Source organism: Odontesthes bonariensis, chromosome 19 (genome assembly GCF_027942865.1).
Source record: "Odontesthes bonariensis isolate fOdoBon6 chromosome 19, fOdoBon6.hap1, whole genome shotgun sequence".
Taxonomy (NCBI): domain Eukaryota; kingdom Metazoa; phylum Chordata; class Actinopteri; order Atheriniformes; family Atherinopsidae; genus Odontesthes; species Odontesthes bonariensis.
In genome coordinates, this window is record NC_134524.1 from 20,625,623 (window position 1) to 20,646,349 (window position 20,727).

Consider the following 20,727-nt stretch of genomic DNA (forward strand, 5'->3'; position numbering starts at 1 on the left):
TGCATTTGGCTGTTGAGAATAATTGTTTCACTGCGTCTTCATGTCCGGGCATGATGAGAAAAGAAAAAACGGTTGGCGGGCTATTTTCTTTTTTTTTTCTTTCTTTTTTTCCTATAAACGAAACTGAAAGCTTAACGGAGAAGGTTAGACAACATCACAATGGCCGTGGAAGAAGAATCTTTATAGAGCTGGAGAGAAAGAAAAGAAGAAAAAACATTAAGGTGAGCAAGTTCGTCTTTTTTTTTTTTTTTTTTTTTTTTCAAATCTGATAAGCTGCGTCCGTGAGGAAAGTCCATCAGTTTAATGTGTAACACTGTGATAACGGGGCAAGATTGTACGGAGTTTGGTTTGTCTAAGAGCAGCTCCAGTGGTCCAACCTAAATAACAGGGCAGTATTAAGTTAATCAATATCATTGAGTTAATTGATTAGCGTCTTATACATCTTAAAGTTGCTCTATTGACTACAGGTGCTGCGACCTATTAACTAGTAAAAAGCAAAAGCTAACGGATATTTAGTGAGATGTCAGCCTTGCTGAGAGGACCAAAACTTGCTTGTTGAAATCCACTTTTCCTAATTTAATCATTCTTTGGACGTCTTTATGGTTGCCTGTGCAACAGCAGCCGGATAATGAGGCGACTGAGAACAAAGACCCACAGTGGCTGGTGTGACAAAAGGGATGTTTGGCACACTGCAGCTGATAAAAGCTGAAGTTTGTTTGAGTGACTGGTCTCTGTTGTCCAGGCGTCTATTGTTGTGTTGAGGAAATTAAAAAAAAAAAAAAAAAAAAAGGCACTTGATGTCTTTTTAGTTTGAACTACAGTTCAAAATTCAAAGATGCTTCATTTAAAACAACACAAGCTTGTCTGTTCTTGCATCCTGGAGAGGTATTGGAGGTGTGTGTGTGTGGTGTTGGTTTTGTCTTGTCTGCATGGTTGAATAGTTTGTTTACGATTGGAGTTAGTGTCCCAGGTTGAAATAACTCTTAATTAAATGCCACTCAGCCTGGTCTTGACGGTGCTCCTTGGATTTTTCTCATAGCCGGTCCACTGCAGTCCTTTTCTGCCCCAAAGGAAAAGGCGTGGCATCCTCGGTTTCAGGGGTTCAAGAAAGGACAGATGAAACACGGCAAATCATTTTGTCACAGACTGCAGCCGTAACTCTTTACTTCATATTTTACCTTTCAAGCTGCCAGCAGTTCTTTTAAAGTGGTCTTGAGCTGAGGCAGTTGAGGTGCCTGTAGGAACCCAAATAGATGATGGGCTGATTGGGACAGTGACATTTTTAAAAAAAATTTTTTTTATCTAAAACAGAAGATTGGATGCTGGCGCTGATGTGAAATTTAAAGGTGGGGTTATTTTGACGGTGCAAGAGAGCACAGAGATACGGAGAGGAAACACGAGAGAACCGATCTTTCATATCGCACACCCCCACTCAGAGCCAGATTAATACTTTGAGGACCGGGGCTAATTACCAGGATGAGGCCCTTCATATCATGTTCTGACGCATGACCTCACACAAACCCACTGACACATCAGCGTACACAGTACCAATCTATGACAGACTACCGTTTAAAGTGAACTGGTAATATGATTTCAACACTGTTGGGCAAGCTACTTGTAAAATGTAGTGAGCTAAGCTATCAGCTACTCAACCATAAATTAAGCTTCACTACACTAAAGCTACCACCACTAGAAATGTAGTGAGCTAAGCTACAAAAATGTGGGGGAAAGTAGTTCACTACATCAGAAGCTACATTGTACCGACATAATATCAGATTGATTTAAAATAACAGATATCTTCATTAAATAAAATTTTATTGAGCTCAGTCTAATCTTAAGTGCTATACCAAGATGGAAATGATCTGTGTTTTCGTGAATAACACTATAGGCCTAGACATAAGGCAAAAATGAAAACATTATCTAAAATGTGTCACTTGACAATAATGGTCATACACAGACTATTAAATGTTTGAATAATGTGTCAAAATTAGGCCTACGTTACGTCACATATGCAGCATGTTGTGCGCCCCCAACCCCGTTGGAACAGGAAAAAAAAAGAAAAAAAAAAGAGAAAAAAAAGTTCAGGCTCAGGAATTTTTTTTCACTATCACCCCTGAATGTTGCTGATGCTCGTGTAACCCAAGATATTGTAATGATGTAGTTTTTTTTGTTAATTTCACCATAAATACATTTTTCTCTTGTTCTCATTTTGTTGTTAATTTCAATTGTTTTGTAATATTTTTTTATTGGGAGCTTTTATTTTTATTTTGTTTTATTGCGTTACCGGAACTTATTGGTGATGTCACATCCTGTCAATTGCGCTGTCAGTTGGTCTCTGAGATCGCTGAGTAGCTGTGTGTGTGAGAGGCGGCGAAGTGGCTTTAATTTTAATATATTTGTTCCATTACAGAGGTTGTCCTGTTACTTTGTTCTCAACACAACGCAGAGAGGAACACTTTTAGCCAGAGTCGAATCATGCCGGTTACACTCGCAACTGTATGCACGCAGGGTAGCTATGCAATGCATAGGTCCTATGTTAGTACCGGTATGTATGCAGGCGGCACTAGCTGACGAGTGAGAGCAGCTTGCGCATGACGTTCAACAGACATTCACTTTATTGTGTTCAAAACCATGTTGTGATGCTGGTAACTGCTGTTTTCCTCAGGCATTACCTGAAATTTTGTAGCTTTTGTGGACGCTACGTCACTACTTGACAAAAAAAATAGCTTAACTACGGGGACGTTACTCGATACATAAAGTAGTGACGCTACGGCCAAGCTACTGGGAAATGTAGTTAAACTAGTAGCTTCGCTACAAGTAGTGACGCTACTGCCCATCACTGGATTTCAATTCATTTCAATTCAAGGTTAGCTTTATTATCATTGCAGTAGTGTTGACAAAGCTGACAGAATGAGGATGGGAAAACAAAATGTATCTGAATAAACCTATTGGCCGATTTGAAAATGTAGGGAAAAAGAAAGTATGAAATTGGTGATTTGGTGGCAAATCATTACTGAAAATGTAATAAAATGCTTTTGCTATCAAGTACAGCAAGTTAGACCCAAACAACATTAAATTAACTGTTTTTTGAAAGTAACTTAATTTATAGAAATGCATCCTGTTTTTGTAAACTCATCAAAAATTATAAAACAATGTAGGGCCTATTGTATTAAACAAAGCTCAATGAAGGCCCCGGCTATGGCTCAAACGGTTTGGGCATTGAATGGTTAACTTACTCCGGGAGTAAGGCCCTGGTACATGTCCGGTAACTCACAACAAACCCCAAGCAAGAAGACAGGCAGGAATGTATGACATATTTGGGGTAAACTGTTTGAAATGCGCACACAAACACGCTAAAACTATTTTACACATTAATGGGGCATATTGAGGAGGCAGCCGCGGCCCGTCAGAGAAAAAACATGACTCACCAAGTGACTTCAAAAGGCCCGTTTTCTGTTACCTCTCCCCGCTGGCATTGCTGACAGGCAATGTAAGGTAAATCCGCAGTGCTATGTCGACATTTGGAAAAACATGTTGTAGATTCCTTTCTCGAATGAATGACAGTAAGTTCATCGGCTGCCTGTTTTCAGTGGAAACTTTTGCGAAATGCACAAACTGCCCTAGTTTATCAGGGAAATCATCAGCCAGGTCTTTGTGGTATTTTACCTGCAGGTTGACGCTTTTCTCGCGTATTTCACTGAGGGACAATTTGTCCAGTTGCGTTAGAAATCCGAAGTATGTGCACGTTTCTTTTTACACTGCGTGTCTCTGCTGTAATGCACTGATCAGTTTGTCTATTATGACAAAGAATGTCTCCCGAAAGCGGTCTTCTCCCGCATTGGTCACAAGGGTAGGTTCGTCGGTGTCATCGGCCGGGGTGGTGCGCTTCACTTGTCGAGTCACAGTGTACTGCTGTGACTGATAGCGATTTGGCCTGGGATTCCAAGTGTGTGAACTGGGAGCGTAAATTGGACACAAAGTCTATGAGGGACTGGAGTAATTCCACAGCAGTAACTAGGTCCAAATCCACTGTCTGCAGGGCCCTGCTTGTGATATCAAATCTTTGCAGCACGGTATCCCATATGATGGTGAGGAATGCTGTCTCGAATCTATTCATTTTTTTTGCCAGAGACTTCGCCTCCTCTCATGCGGTTGATTTCTGATGGTCATCTTCTGCTATCTCATTTAAAGTGTCGTGGACATTTCTGAAAGTTAAACAGAGAGCTTTTGTAGCCTGTGCGTGTGCCGCCCATCACGTCGATGAAAGTCCCTTCACCATCTCCATGTGCTTGTTCTCGTTAGACTCCAGTCCATCCATTAATATTTTCCAGCGGCTGGGCGAAGCTGAGAAAAAAGTGAAGATGGATTGAACTAGCCTAAAAAAAGAGCTGGTGTCACGGCAACAATCCACACTACAGACCCCAACAAGGTTCAGGGAATGGGCCGCGCATGGAATCCAATAAGCAAGGGGGTTTATTTTCTGAATTCGGGCACGCAATCCCTTGTACGCACCTGCCATGTTAGACGCATTGTCAAAGCACTGTCCCCTGCAATTTTTAATGTCTATGTGCATGTCCTGCAGCACACCTGTGACGGAGTCAAAAAGGGACTCGCCTGTATGGCTAAAAATGGCCAGAAATTTCAAAAATCTCTCAAAGATCTTGCCCTCCTGAGACACATAACGCACCACAAATGTTAGTTGGTCAATGTGACTCAAATCCGGTGTAGAATCCACAATAAGTGAAAAATACTTTGCGTGTTGTAGGTGCAGCGTCGGAAATTAGCGAGGGCCATGGGCCATTTGGCCCCCAATTTAGCCTAAAATGCCCCCAAAGATCATGCTCGAGGGGCCAAAATTGCCCCCAAGTTTTTGAAACAAATATTTGTACATTATTATAATGTGACATTAAACTACAATTTTTATTTTCATTAATTTACAGTCTCTTTATTCTCCTGGTGGAATGTAAATAAACGATTATTAAGCGAGCGGCGGGAGTAGTTGGGTTTCCATCCAAGTTGTATCGAATTTAAGAGCGTATTTTGTGAAAATGCGCAAAAAGCAAAGCGAATTTATGTGTTTTTATTTAATCGCAAAACCTGCTTCCATAACAAAAATGCGCATTTTCCTTTTATCGATACACTGACAAATCTACCCTCTCCAAGCGTAAAAACTTGTTTGCGAATTGCATTTGGTAACGGTGCCAGATCCTCCAGCCCCACCAGATTCCCCGGAAGTCCCCGCAAAGGTGACGAAAAGGTGCACCTTGCCATCCACTATTGAGAAATGGAAAATCGACTGGCTTGGTGTGGAAGTGGTTGACAAGAACACGGTAATCTTCTGTAAAGCCTGCAGAGCTCATCCACCTAAACACGGTTTTGGACTTGGGAACTCGGGAAATGACTTAATCAATGGAAGCGACCAGGTCAAAAAATACAATGCACACTGTCACCAGACTACGAAACACCACCGATTCGCTTATGGTAAGTGACAACAGACGCTAACTTTTAAGACTTCATCACATCTTTTGTGTGGCTCGTTAGCTAAGGTGTCGAGTTGATAGCTATGGTCACCGTCTACATCCTGCAGCAACATACGGCTCTCGGTGACCTTAGCGTTAGGCTAGCATCAACTCGACACCATAGTTGAGTTGTGTAGTTTGGACTGTGTCACTTCTCGTGTTCCTCGTGCAGAATGTGCAAAAAAAACGACCCGTACTCTCGCTTTGTATACACGATGTTGCCTAGCAACGTCGTGCATGCGCATTATATCCTGCCCTGCTCCCGAGTTTTAGCTCTGGTTTTAGTAGTAGGCTATTCATGGGAAACGAATGAATACCACGTTAAGGTCTCTGCCAAGTCGTAATTAAAAGCAGTTCTTCATTATTTAAGTAAAGAACGTGTAATCTATAGAGTCGATTTAGAGTCGGAGGGGGTGCTCAGCCCTATAGGTTTTCAGCTTACTGAATGAGGGGCCAGGCAGCCTACCAGTATTGTTCTCATTCTCATAGAAGGCTAAAATTGTTTAAATCAAACCAATACTGATGTCAGTTTGCTTACGGCTGTCTCCTGTTTTCTGTCTGTACCTACTACTTCCACATTTCTCTCTGTAAAAGAAATGGCAAGCTTTACATTTATTTGGGTTGGCAGACAGCAAAGTAATGATGACATTGTGCATTTAAATCTAAAAATAACTTGAAGATCTAAGTTTTTTTTGTTTTTTTTTGATGGCCCCCAAACATTTTGAAAATTCCCCCACTTTTGGGACTGGGGGCCAAAATTGCCCCCAAAATATTTTCTTAATTTCATACCCTGTGTAGGTGCATTATTATCTCTGATTGAACTCGCTGGCCCATGAGTGCAATAAACTCCTCGCATATAGTCGATGACAAATAGGAGGGTGTCCCCCGCCCCTTATTTCCAAAACGTTTTAAGTGTTCATCCAAAAAAGGGTCAAACTTGGCCAGCAACTCTAAGATGCCCAAATAATTCCTGTTGTGCACTGAGCCCAGTGTTTCATTTTCTCCCTGGAATGCGAGCCCACGCTCTGACAGAAATTTTATTACGGCCACAACTCTCCTCAATACCTCTTTCCAGTAATTCGCCTCATCTTTCAGTTGATCCTGCAGCCCCGCGTCGATCCCCCGCACCTGCGTGCGCGCAAGCCAAGTAAGCACAGCCTTTCTGTGGGGCTGGCCCGCTTCGTGCATCTCAACTCGGTCAACTGAATGTTTCCAATCAGAGAATCCGTGCGTGAAAGCAGACGAATCGTTACTGAATAGTTTGCAAAAAAAACAAAACACATTTCCAGTAGATTGGGAGTAAGACAACCATTCTCTTGCCACCTTCTCTCCATTTCTGAGCGAGCGACTGAACAATGTTTTGCTCAGACATCGCTTCTGATTTTTATAGCTCCTTTCAGAAGCCGAAAAATCGGCATCTTTATGTTGACATTGTGTGGGTGCTTCAATTCCCTTTCTGACCCAATAGCTTCGCATCTCCTCATTAACTTCTCCCCAGCATGCAATATCTGTTGATATATCTATTTTCGCCCCTGCCTCAGAACCAACAGGCTCATCTGCTACTGGTTCCTCTCCATCACTTGTTTCCTCAGAGATTGTAGCACTATTGCTAGCAGACTGGCTAGTTGGGCTGGTTAGTTGGCTAGCGGTGGTAGCTGCTACAGCAGGCTGACTACTCCACATCTTGGTTAATTTGGGTGTTTTCTGTAATAATTCTGTCGCTCTTTCCTTTTTGATTGCTTGTAATTATCGTTTTTTTGCTCCGCTCTCGTGTTTCCTTTGGCCTGACATTTTCGCTCGTTTTCGTTTTATTTATTTTTTTCTTCTATTATTTTTTGTCATTTCACATTCAGCGACCGGACGCCCCCTAGTGGCGAGGCCCGGGACTGCAGCCCTTTCAACCCATTCTTTTAATCCGGCCCTGCCCCCACTTGAGCTTCGTGAATATCTTTTCGTGATCTGTTTTCTATGAGCAGACGGCGGAGATGAGCCTGCAGGTTTGCCACTGCTGCGGCTGGTCCAAAGTGACCACCTACCATGGCTTGAGGGTCCACCAGGGGAGGATGGGATGCACGCCGAAGGGTATGAGGTTTGCAGAGCCTGAACAGCAGTGCATGCTGGGCTATGCGGGGCTCACAAACGCTCAAATGGACCTCAAGTTGGACCTCAAGTTGGACATTCGCACCTCTATCAAAACGGGTATTATTTTCTAAATGAATATGAATAATGTCGTGCTCGTTTAAAACTTTCCCTCACTGAGACGAGCAATAATGCATACCAATTCACAACATTGGATCCATTAAAAGATGTGAATTGGCTCTTGAATTATGTCTTGGTACAGAAACCACAGGCTACAACTCTGACCTGAGTCTCCAGGTTTGTCACTGCGGCTGGACTAAAATGAGCACTTACCAGGGCTTGAGGATCCACCAGGGGAAGATGGGTTGTACTCCAAAAGGAATAAGAATCCCAAAGAACGAGCAGAACTACTGGAAATGTCACTGGGAAGAAGAAGAAGAAGTGGATCACAGCAAACGTCCTCGAGCAAAAAGAATGGTTGTCAAGAAGGAGGTATACAATCCAAGAGGGATATGTGGGTCAAGCGGTGGAAAGTCCACATTGAACTTTTCTTTTTAACCCTCACAGAATTTTCCAGAGCCTCCGAGGCAGAGCAGCTGCAGAAGCTCAGTGGCAAAAGCAGCCAAGACGGAGGAGGAATACAAGTCACGTATGTGTTTAGGTGGAAATTCAGTCTGAACACGATTTTGTACATCAGTCTGATTGTGTTGTCCTGTTCTGCAGTTCCTCGACGCTCCACCCGCCGATCGGCGAAGTCAAATTCAGGCCACCAGCCGGAGGCGTTCTCCGCACGTCCGCAGGTGAAGCGCAGGCACAAACCTTTGTGACTCTCTGACTTCAGCGTGATTCTGAAAATTCATCCTTAAGATTGAATAAATGTCCCCCAGGTCAACAGAACGGTCTACGAGCATTCAACACCAGCAAACCCTGCAGATGTGGTTCGAGCTAAGAAGAATAATCCAAAGCGTCAGACGTTACCACAGGTAACCTGTTCGCAATTCAACATTTTTTCCTGTTGCATTCTTAAAAAAAGTTTACTTTTGCCGTTTTTAGAAAGCGTACATTGGAGCTGCGGAGGGCTACTGGAGCACTGACAGGCTCAACGACTATGCAGGAGCAGCAGCCAGAGTCAAGGAGGAGCCCAAGTCACGTATGTTTAAAGGGACACTATGTCATTTCTTCCCCCATCTAGTGGGGCAATTTTATTTTGCAAAGTCGAATGAATTTGCTCTCTAGCGCCTCGCGTTTTCAAATGTGCGCTGCATCTTCTTGAACTACGGCAGGCGGTATGTGTCAAGATTCAAGAAGCTATAGCTTCAGACTCAAGGTCCATACAAACAAAAAGACATCAAGACAAACAGTACAAAGGATTACATAACACACATACAATAACACTATAAATACAGATGACAGATAACATGTCAGATAACATAAGTTGACATAGCCTTTGGTGTGCAAGCAATGCAATTAGTCATATTCCGGGAGTTACCGGAAGTGACGTCGACGCAGCGGTAGCGTTAGCAGCAGTGTGTAGTTGCTATCTGGAAAGTGTTCTTTTAAATAAACTCCCGGTAAACTTACAAACTTTCTAATGCCTCGTTTTGTGAGTTAAGAGCCTATGTGTACTACGGCAGAAGTTTGGTAACAATCAATGCATTATTAGTGGGATCATTTACGAGATAAAATCTATTTACCATTAGCTCCAGTAATTAGCCATTCGGCGGACGTGACGTCAAAATGACGTCATTTCCGCTCACAGGCCTGGCGTTGGGGAAAACGCGATTCGAAGTGCTTTATGTCCCTCTCGGCACTTCGTCGTTTTTCATAGACCGGAAGGACATGGCAGCCTCCATAGAGCTTACCCGCTCTATGTAGATACAGACAAGTTATTCTTCTCTCAGGAGGATAATTGAGATTTTTGACAGAGATCATTTTACACCAATGAGGACTAATTTATGAATGAATATGTTGATTTGAGCTAATAAATGACTTGATATATTACATAGTGTCCCTTTAAATGGATTGGAGTGGATTTTGCACTTGAGCTGTGATCAGTAAAAGGTTTGTCTCCTTTCATTGCAGCCTTTGCAGTTCCAGAACTCTCCGTCCAAAGAGCCACAAAGACCACGTCAGGCCAGCAGCTGCAGGGCTACTCCTGTGACGTGCAGGTGGAGCAGATGAGTTGAAATTCAGTGACTTGGAATTTGCACCTGTGTGCACGGTGACCAACGTTTTTCCTGCTTCTTTTTTTCCTTTTAGGTGAAAAGATTCACGGAGCCTCCAGCTGCCCCAGCAGTCCGACCTAAGGTGAGAGACGGGAGGGATCGGACACCGCCGCAGGTCATTAATGCATCAGAAATTCTTCCACTTTTTCATGTTTTTAAGTCTTACATAACAACTTTACTTTATCAGTTAAATCCTACATATCTTTTAGGTGATGGGTTTCGTCAAAGAGCATTTGCCAGTCACATACCGAGAACCAGCTGCGCAACCAAAGCAGAAACACAGGCTTGAACCAACTTGGTCTCAGGTATCAAACCTTTGAATGCTGGAAGTCTGCCATATTCACCATGCCAATAAGAATTGTTAGACAATGTGTTTTGTTTTTTTTTGGTCTGACAATAAGATCACAACCACGTAGACATAAAAGCAAATTACGTCTTTTTTAGGGCAACGGATCAGTCAGGAATCAGCTTTTAGCTCCACTGGTGCTCCCGCCTGAGAAGAAGGACTCACCTTTGTGCAAGGCGACGCGGGAGAGATCCGGAGAGAGCCAGCTACTGCAAGAAATTCAGAATTTTTTGCAGCGTAAAAACAAGATGAGAGGGGATGAAATTGGCGGCAAAAGACCGGCAGAGCCAGCCTCTGAGGTGAGCATCAACATTGCATCAACATGCAGTTATCTGGTGTGAAAACAAATAAGATTTTACTTTAAAATAAGTAATGTGCTTTTAACGGTCCGTCTTTTCGTGTCAGAATGCGTTGATCCCGCCGAGCGTCAGCTCACCGAAAACGGCAGCGACGATGGCCGAGAACAAGTCGCGTGAGTCTAAGATAGTAAATTCGTTCAAGGCAAGAGTCAGAAAAATAAAACGGCCAAGACAGAGAATGACCGAGTGTTTGTTTTTCTCTCCGTACAGCTTCTACACCAGCACAGCGCTCGCGCAAAAAACCCACAAACATAGAAGCGGGCCGTCAGTCAAGCTCTCCTGCTGAGCAGGTAAAGCATCGCCTTTGAAACACAAATGTCTCTCATACATACGCTTGGAGTTTGTTTTCATTCCCTTTGTTCACTTTCTGTATTTTTGGTCAACGCGAATTTAATTGGCATCTTTTCAGGTCATCAAGGAGCGGCTGTCAACTCCACCCGTGGTTCCACCTAAGAAGAGCTCCTCGCCTCTATTTAAGGCAAAGCTGAAAGAGAAAGCTGAATCAGAGGTGGGGCGAGACATTAAAGCGAGTTTTTCGCAAAAAGAAAATAAGATGGGAGAAGAAAAACCGAAGGACATCAGACCAGTGGAGCCGGCCCGCGAGGTGCACGGCAGCTTTATGATTTTTTTTCTTTTCTTTTCATTCCACACAAATTCACATCGAATGTGACGTTCCGTAAGAATGACCAATATCGAATCATGCGTTTTTGACCAACTTAAAGGTTAGACGTTCAACTGTCAGGAAACACCCGTTGAACCCAGGAACCGCTGTCAGCATCGACCAAAACAGTCGTGATAGGCAACTCAACAAGATTGATTTACATTCTGTTATAAAGTAACTAAGGTGCAATTTTTTGGCATCCGTCTTTAATGAATTTGATAATTTTTTCACTTGAAGAAAAATGTCTTTTTCCAGCCCATTTAACCTGAGCTGATGACTCTGCTCAGTACGGAAGCCGAGAGCGGACGTGGGTCGTATAAACTTTTTTCTGATGGGTTTTCTCAAAACAATGATCGTTTTCTCGAGATAACGAGTTAAAGGGATAGTTCGCCTCTTTTGACATGAAGCTGTATGACATCCCATATTAGTAATATCATTTATGAACATTGACTTACCCCCTACTGCGTCCTGTGAGCCGAGTTCCGGCCTCGTTTTGGCGTCCACAAAGGTAGTCCGGCTAGTTGGCTGGGGCTAGAAAAATAAAGCGTCTTGCTTCTCAAAACAATATGCGTTCAAAAGAGTAATACATTTGCACCACAAAATCGTTCTCCAGGAAAAAAGTCAGACCTCACATCGCTTGGCGCTATTTTTGCCTCCCTTGATATCAATGCGTCAAGCCACCTAGCGATAGCCGCACCTGTTACGGTGTTTGCTGCTCGGTCTGCTCTTCTGTCTGCTCACTTTACATTGGACACAGTGATAAAGGGAGGCAAAAATAGCGCCAAGCGATGTGAGGTCTGAGTTTTTCTGGCTAACGATTTTGTGATGCAAATGTATTACTCTTTTGAACGCATATTGTTTTGAGAAGCAAGACGCTTTATTTTCGGGACCCTGGCAAACTAGCCGGACTACCTTCGTCAACGCCAAAACGAGGCTGGAACTCGGCTCACAGGACGCAGCAGGGGGTAAGTCACTGTTCATAAATGATATTGCTAATATGGGATGTCATACAGCTTCATGTCAAAAGAGGCGAACTATCCCTTTAAAAACACTGAGAAACTGATCATGAGCATTCAAGAAAAGATGGTCATCTCGTGATCTCAAAAACCATCGGTAAATTACCTCGTTATCTCGAGAAAACCATTAAAAAAAAGTTATACGTACCACGTCCGCTATTTACATTTGGCCAGACCTCTGTCCTTACTCAAATTATTATTTGATAAGCCAGCATTTTGTATTTGTAGTTTGAAAATGCGCGTGGGAAGTAATGCTGAGGTCACTAACAGCACAGTTCCAGTGAGGAACATCACAGGAAAGGATCGGTGCGGGAGATAAACAGTGTAATACATACTGTGTCAGACAGTAATCAGTGATAATCTGTGAAGCAGAAGTCGGTCAGTTTGGTTTGAGAATGAATGGAAACCTACTTTGGAGTTGGAAACATGAATTCTGCATTCGACTCATTTGAACTGTCCACGCTCTTTTTGCATCAGAACGCGAGCGCTGAAGTGTCAGCAACAACTGCAGTTACGGAGGAGAAGAAGTCACGTATGTACAAGATGATAACCATAAACATCCAGAAAAAATGAAGAAGCCAGTGCTGAGAGGGATTGTTTTTCTCTCCGTACAGCTTTTCCATCAGCACAGCGATCTCTCAGAACAGCAGGCCATCAGCTGCCGGATCTTTGTGCTGCTGAGCAGGTGAAGCACAAAAACTTCTTGTTGCGCGTTACCTCAGTTTAGTTGTGCTTCGTGAGTTTAACTGGCGTCATTTCAGGTAAACAGATCGGTCAGGGAGCGTCCAAAAGCTCCGCCCAAGGTGCCACCAAAGAAGGAGGACTCGTCTTTATTCAAGGCAAGGCTAAAGAAGTCTGAATCAGGGCTGGAGCGAGAAGTTCAGAGTTCTTTGGGGGAGAAAACTAAGATGAGACGAGAAAAACTGGATGTCATCAGACCAGCGGAGACGGCTTGCAAGGTGATTCACTGTGGCAACATTTGGCCTTTTTCATCTTGGGTTGACACAAATTTAGTTTCAATGCCTTTTCAAGCAAATAAAGTTGACTTAATGGTGTTTTAGAATGATTGAGATGGGATCAGCCAGCTGTACCCCCTTTTTTCGATAGATTGTCAGAGATGCATCAAGCGCCCAAATAGCACCAGCAGATGCAGAACTCTCCCAGAAAGAGGATCCAACATCATGTAAGTACAGTATGCGTGTGAGTGAAGTACGAGATATTTTCACAACGTTCAAGAAAAATGAGGACGGAGCCGTTGTTGTTCCCTACAGTGGATGAAGCTGCACAGCCAGATTTCTGCACTGGCCTGAAGGTACAGTAGACTCTTGGAAAAAAAAAACAAATGAAATCAATCTTGGACAGAACAGGAACGTCATCATTTGAATGTGGCTTTCACTGTGTGTTACACAAACTTCAGGTGAGGGAACTGGCACGGATGTTCTCGGCTACCACAGCCCAAACAGACCCAGCCGGACCAGAGGAGAAACTCGGAGGAGGGCACAGACTCTCACAGGTATTGAAGCAGGCCCTTGTGAAATCACGGGTGCGTTCAAATGGCCTACTTGTCCACGGGGGTGCGGCTGAGTGAGTACAGTGGCTAGGTTTGATCCCCACTGTGCCAGGGTGTTGAAGTGTTGTGAAACAAGACACAGAAACGCACATATTAAGCGTTTAGTAGATCCTAAACTACATTAAAAAGGCTACATTTTTAACCAACCAAAACTTTTCTGTCACTACATAGTGTGCTACTAACCCGTGGCACACCAACGGTAGTGTAAAAAAAAGTTGTTTAATGTATCAGACGAAACTAACCATCATGCATTGGGTCCTGGAGCCAGAAGCTGACGGAACATACTGACACGAGCGACCACCACTACTCGTGGGGGCTTGTCTTTTTCTGCCTGCGATGCAAGCTCAGAACGATTGTTAGTCGAAAATATGTACAGACATCATTTTTAAAAATCAAGTTGTTCAAATGTAAAATATAAACGGTAAACATTTTAGGAATATATTGGACTGTAGCTTGCTACTGAAATGTTTGCTTGCCAATATTTGATATTTGGGTTACACTGTATTGCCGAAGGCATTCACTCACCCATCCAAATAATTCAATTCAGGTGTTCCAATCACGTTCATGGCCACAGGTGAATATATTCAAGCACCGAGGAATGCATTCTAGGGATGTCCCGATCAGGTCATTTGATTTTGAGTATCTGCCATTAAAGGATAAGACCGGTTTTTTGACATTGGGCCCTTGATTTCACATTATAGCATGATGTTCTACTCACCCCTGCTTGTTGTTTGTCATTTGGAGCTGTTCCGAAGATATTCGCGAGGCGTCTGGCTGCTCTCTTGAGATATTCGGCCATGAAACGGTTTCCTATGGGCAAGCTCATACAGGCACAAACTATGCTGTTTATAATTTATTAATTACTCTACACTAGCACTGATAACGTGGAGGTGCGTCGCTTACTTAAAAAAATCCGGGTTATTGTAATTTTGATTTTTTTGTCGTAAAGTGGGTGTTACTGACGTCATCGTCGTGCTACTGCCACAGGCAGCCCACAGACCTGCTGCCTATTTATTCATTCGGCTAAAATTCAAAATTAGTAACCCGGATTTTTTTAAGTAAGCGACGCACCTCCACGTTATCAGTGCTGGTGTAGAGTAATTAATAAATTATAAACAGCATAGTTTGTGCCTGTATGAGCTTGCCCATAGGAAACCGTTTCATGGCCGAATATCTCAAGAGAGCAGCCGGACGCCTCGCGAATATCTTCGGAACAGCTCCAAATGACAAACAACAAGCAGGGGTGAGTAGAACATCATGTTATAATGTGAAATCAAGGGCCCAATGTCAAAAAACCGGTCTTATCCTTTAACCAAGTCCCGATCTGATACTTCTACAGTTCATATAAAAAAAAAAAAATGAAGAACGGCAAAGAAACAGATCTAGGATGTCCCTGAATTATTTTTTTAAATTTTTTTTATTCACCTTATTATGAAGGCTAGCCGCAAATTCAACATGGCAGACTCACCAGGTGTTGGCAATCGCTCATCAACCTCCAGGTGTTGGCAATCGCTCATCAACCATTCAGATCCACATATAAGGCGCTCCTGCATGGGGCTTTACCGGTTCATCGGCAAGCTGCATCCCACCACCTCCCCATCTCCACCCGCTGTCTCAAGTCTTGAGATCTCCTTCCTTTGTATGACTCCGCCACCAGGTTCGGGTCCCAAGGGGGAAGATATTCAGCATCTATCTCCCTATGCCGGACTTGCAAGCTCACAGCGGTTCAGCTTGCATGTCCTCCGCCGGGGCCCGAGCGCCAAAGAAATATTGACAATAAACCTTGCAATTGTCTCCTATCTCTCTGTCTGAGTCTCTCCAGGTTGAATTATCATTTAACACTTATAAACAGAGCACGTCTGTGAGGTAGATTGAACAAAAAAAGTAATCAAGTAATAAACAAATTCTTCACATTGGAGTTTAGTGCAACAATGTCTATAAATAAAAACGAGCAGCAGCTCTACTTGAAATACCTGTCAGGCATGTAAACAAATAAGCAAATAAAAGTGGCACAGTGTTTTAAAGTAAGGCCAGTAATGTGCTTTTCGGAACTGCACTCCTAATTCTTACTCTCCTCCTCTGGCTTCACAGAAGGAAATGTAAGTTTTTCTTGATGAAAACCAACATCTCTACTATGTCAGGTTTGAGCCTGTTCCTTTTCTCATTAAGGATGTTAGCGAAGTCTTTGCCACCTCTTGAAATCCCAAGTTTCCAATCGCAACGTTTTTGTCAGACCATAGCCTAGACATAAAAATTCGGGGAGTTATGATTATTGTAGTTGGGGATATACACCTTCCTCAGTTGAAATAAAGGCAATGTGGAGGCATTGGAGACCCATCCAAGATGGCGGCCGCGCGTCAGCTCCAATAGGCAGCGTCAGTCGGATATGAAAAGCACGAAGCAAAATTTCAACGCAGTTAGGTGCTTTTTCTTTCGGCATCAGGCCATTCTGTTGTGTCCGTCTGATACAAATGGAATTTGGTCAACGTCTTTTTCACTGAAACAGAACTGAATCTCGTTGTGTGAACGCACAATTTTGTGTGCTGTTGGTGTCAGTCATGTTGAATGGATGAAAACGGATCGAACCGAAACAACAAGGCGGATATAGAGCACACCCAATAAAATCTGTAATAGTTAATTCGACAATGTTAAATAAGTTCAGCCCAACGGATCATTTGACACACAGCCCTGGTGACTAAGTTCAGTCAACCTGAATGAATGATGCTGATCAACCCACGTGAATTCATTTGGTAGCGCAGGATGACTTAAGGCCTCGGTATGCTTCACCGTCGCCATCCGTCAATCTGACTCCGTGGTCAAAAAAACCTTTCTAAGTTCTCCGTAGGGACGTCGGATACACAAGGCAATTCACCTCCCGATCAGTAGGCGTCGCTACGTTAAACGACCCAATCTCACAACGTCTATCGTGAAAGTCGTTGATTGATTGTTTACCTTCCGGCTCTGTTCCACTCCTCACAGTGAACGATGGCGACCGAGAGAGAAAGACTGTTGTTGGAGTTTATTGATTTTGAAATGCACATAATTTTCACCAAATGTTGACCGGCACACGGTAAACTCTTTCAAAAATGGCGGTGTTGTTGTTCTGAGAGCAAGGAGCTAAACCGGAAAAGTGATTCCGGAAACGATGTTGTTAGCCGACCAATCACAACCCTTGCGGTCTCCGTCACCTTGACGGATAGAAAGGAATTTTGGCCGACGCACGCAAGCGACGGAGAGCGTCTCCGAGAGGGTCTCCGTAACTCTCCGTAGATGACCATAAATCAGCCTTTAATGCTCGAAGAAGATCATGTAATTTACTTGGAAATACAGCCAAGTTTTAAGCGCTTGATTTTCATCCATCCAACAGGAATGATTCACTGAGCCAATCTAAACTCAGTACACTTGTGTTATGCAGGCATATTCCAGTTTAGTCATCAAAACACGGACAAAAAAAACATAAAGTAGTTTGATAACACATTGTGTTGTGCTCATAACCCTGTTTTTTGCTGGGTTTGGCAAACTGTATTCTTAGATACTCAACATTTTCAGGCAAAGCCTCTGGCTCAGAGATTCCCAGCTGTAACAGGACAGGAAACGGACGTACAGGGTGTCAGAGGTACCGACATCCAGAAAGCAACAACGGCAGCAGAAGTCTCGCAGAAAGACGGTCTGACATCACGCAAGTATTGTTCTGATTCAGCACAGGAAATCTTCTCGATTATCACGTGAATAACGATATTCCTGCTGTTCTCCGCAGCGGGTGAGGCTGCGCAGGCCGATTTTCCCACAAGCAGGACGGTATGGTGGACTTCCGTATTAACGAGTGAAATATCTCGCTGTTGCTCTGTTTCTTCAAGTCGCACTTTCACTGAAGATATGACCTATTTCAGGTGAAGGAACTCGCCCGGATGTTTTCAGTCCTGGAGCCAGCAGCCCGACCAACAGAGAAACAGGGAGCGAAAAGCAAACTCTCGCAGGTAGTCGACCCGCCTCAGTCCTTGATCTCACTCTGACATGGTGACAGACTGTTGTTGGAGCGCAGAAAACAATCTGTGTTCTCCCATCTTTGTATTTCCCGCTCCATTTCTGAACTCATTCTTTACTTCATCTTAAAAGGACACTATCAACGTTTGTGTGATTTACACAAGACAAGTACCGAATGTAACCTGTGAAAAGACAAATGCAGAAGGCAGGAATGAGTTTTGCTTTGTTTTTTTTCACCGCTATAAACCATCATCCACCTGTTTCTGGCAGAAGTCAATGGATTCAACAAGGGCTGCCACCAAAACCAAGCCTGCCGCAGCAGAAACCGCAGCTGAGGACCACTCCACCACTCTCCTCTCGGGTTTCCCCAGGGGGCTGAAGGTACACTCTCAGAAATAGGGGTACAGTACGAGTCCTTTTTTGTCCCCTGAGGTACAATCTATACTAATATACCCCCTAGGGTTAATTATTGGACCTAAAGGTACCTATATGTACTTTTTTATTTATTTATTTTTTTTTTTTACATGCTGGGGTACAATAGACAGTCTGTGTTAGGCTACTTCAGTATAAGGGTCCAAAATTGCCACCAGAGGTACAAGATTGATCTCTGTAAGGTACAAATCACAAGGGCACAAAACTATACCTTCTGAGGGTACTGCCCCAGTGACAAGCCATCGTACCCCTAAAGGTACAATTCTGTACTTTGTTTTCTGAGAGTGTAGGACATGGCTTCGGTTCCATTCTGACGCCCCCACAGACGTCCCGGGCGCACTTTGTACACACAGCGCTGCTCAGCAGCTCACAACGTTCTCTCCCTTTCCTGTCCGGGTCCAGTTTGCATGAAATATTCCAAATGTTCGCAGGTCAAGGATCTGGCTCGGATGTTTTCAGCGACAGCAGCGCGAGGAGCAGTCGGGCCGACGGAGAGGCAGGCAAACGGAGGAAAGCCCGCACGGGTGGTGGGCCCAAAGTAAATCTGATTTACGAAAGGGAAAACATGACGCACATGTACACGGAAAAAATGTATCACTGAATGGGGGAAAAACTGACTTCAAAACCGTCCGACTTCACTGTGTTACACTGTCTACGTGCAAATCTTGTTTAAATAAATTTACTGCCGACGTATAAGTGTCTCGCTACAGGTTTCTTATCTCTGATATGGAAAGTTAAGAGGTCAGGTTGTGTCTTTTGATAAGCACTTGTGGAAGAGTGTAACAGCACAACTTCTTATCTTGCATTGATGTATACAGCTGCTCCCAGGACAAAGGACAAAGACTGTGCATTTCTATGTCAAAAACCAAGCTGTAGTTTAAAAGAAAGCTCTCAGGAAACTTTTGAACATATGTGAAACATTCTTTCCTGGTCTTGGTAATCATTTGGGCTCACAGTACGCAGTAGGGGGTAAGAAAATGTTCATAATCGATATTGCTAGTATGGGATGTCCTACAACTTCATGTCAAAAGAGGCTAACTATCCCTTTAAAGCAGTGTTTCTCAATTCCGGTCCTCAGGACCCACTGCCATGCATGTTTTCTGATTCAAATGAATGGCTCCTTATCAGGCCACTGCAGAGCTTGATGACGAGTTGATCATTTGAATCGGGTGTGCTGGAGGAGGGAAACATCTAAAACATGCAGGGCAGTGGGTCCTGAGGACCGGAATTGAGAAACACTGCCTTAAAGAGTTGTTGTTTTGACAGACTTAGAAAACAATGATCAGAATTTTTTTTTTTTTTTCACAGCTTGCCTTTCACCGCTCTTAAAGTGAGGAGAAAAAGTGGGTCAGGCTTTAAAAAAATCAATGCCCAGAATAATTCCGTACCATAGACTATAACACGTTCTGTTTAAGTTATGTCAACCTGAGCACAAACTGGAAAAAGCTGCTCATATTGGTGCGGCCGTAAGTTTACCAGTCGTACTTTGACTTTTTTATAATGCTTATTTATTAACAGATGTTAGAAATAGAAAAGAAAAAAAAAAACCTGGAGTGGATTGTAACTTTGCATCCCTTTCATGTGTTCTAAATGAAAAAGATCCAGCCGTTTTAAAAGGTTTGCCCCTGAAAGAGGAAAGTAGGTATTGCTGCAGGTTATTTAGTAACTATGCATGCATATCAGGCGAGACTCGCCTTGTTTTTTTTTGGGTTTTTTTTGGCACGCTTGTGTAAAGGTTTTTCTTTTTCTTTTTTTTTTTAACTGAGAGATATGCCCCTATTTCAGCGTGCACCTCAAAGGGAAGGGTTTAAGTGCGGAACCCTCTGATCTTCTCACCTGTTAATCCTCAGTAATTCAGCATCTCGGTGCGGTGGAGCATCCTCATTTTACACTCTTTCCCACTTGTTTGGCAAAATTACTAGGATTTTACATTTTAATCATCTGGCTTGCTGAATTCTTATTGTTTATGTTGGAACTCTCATGGAAGCGTTTCATTTCAGGGAAGACAAAAAAGAAAGGATGGTAAAATAAAGAAATAGTCATGTTTCGAGAAAGTGGAATTTTAGCACAGTGGGATCGTTAAAGCGCACAATTTCACTTCTAAAGGGCGCAGTTTGATTAAAATATTTGTCTCAAAACATCCAAGAATGAGCTGTTAGCCAACTCTGGTCCATACCCCCATGGAATACCATTATGTGCCATACAGACCGAGATGGGATCATGCATGGATTACTGAAAGTCCATAACAAGCACAAGATTTATAGACCCCTTCAGCTATATGTGCCTGAAAAAGACACACTGGCTACAAAAAAGAGTTTTTAAAATTTTTTTTATAAAAGTCGTCAAAATGGCAACAAAGATGCGAAAGGCCCCCCCAAAAAAGATAATTCCAGGTTGTCTGTTCATCACACCACAGATCACCACCCAGAAAAATACACATTTATAGGCATATCTAAGGACGGACTCATTCATTGCAGCAGCAACACAGCCACCTCTCAGTTTGCTCATACTGGGATGAAATCAGTGAGAGTAGCGG

General features: G+C 43.2%; 1 protein-coding gene across 1 annotated transcript; it reads left to right on the forward strand.

Moving 5' to 3' along the window:
* The first annotated feature begins 142 nt into the window (after positions 1-142).
* On the forward strand, positions 143-18,887 carry LOC142369375 (uncharacterized). The gene is made up of 25 exons (XM_075451735.1): positions 143-221; positions 7,496-7,718; positions 7,861-8,090; positions 8,166-8,247; positions 8,322-8,398; positions 8,486-8,581; positions 8,652-8,748; positions 9,681-9,766; positions 9,858-9,905; positions 10,033-10,128; positions 10,268-10,468; positions 10,575-10,641; positions 10,739-10,818; positions 10,938-11,132; positions 12,683-12,737; positions 12,820-12,890; positions 12,967-13,164; positions 13,313-13,388; positions 13,477-13,517; positions 13,623-13,718; positions 17,325-17,442; positions 17,533-17,573; positions 17,666-17,752; positions 18,030-18,140; positions 18,623-18,887. Exons 2-25 carry the CDS (start codon positions 7,505-7,507, stop codon positions 18,731-18,733), a joined length of 2,574 nt encoding a protein of 857 aa, XP_075307850.1. The 5' UTR covers positions 143-221; positions 7,496-7,504; the 3' UTR covers positions 18,734-18,887.
* The last annotated feature ends 1,840 nt before the right edge of the window (positions 18,888-20,727 follow it).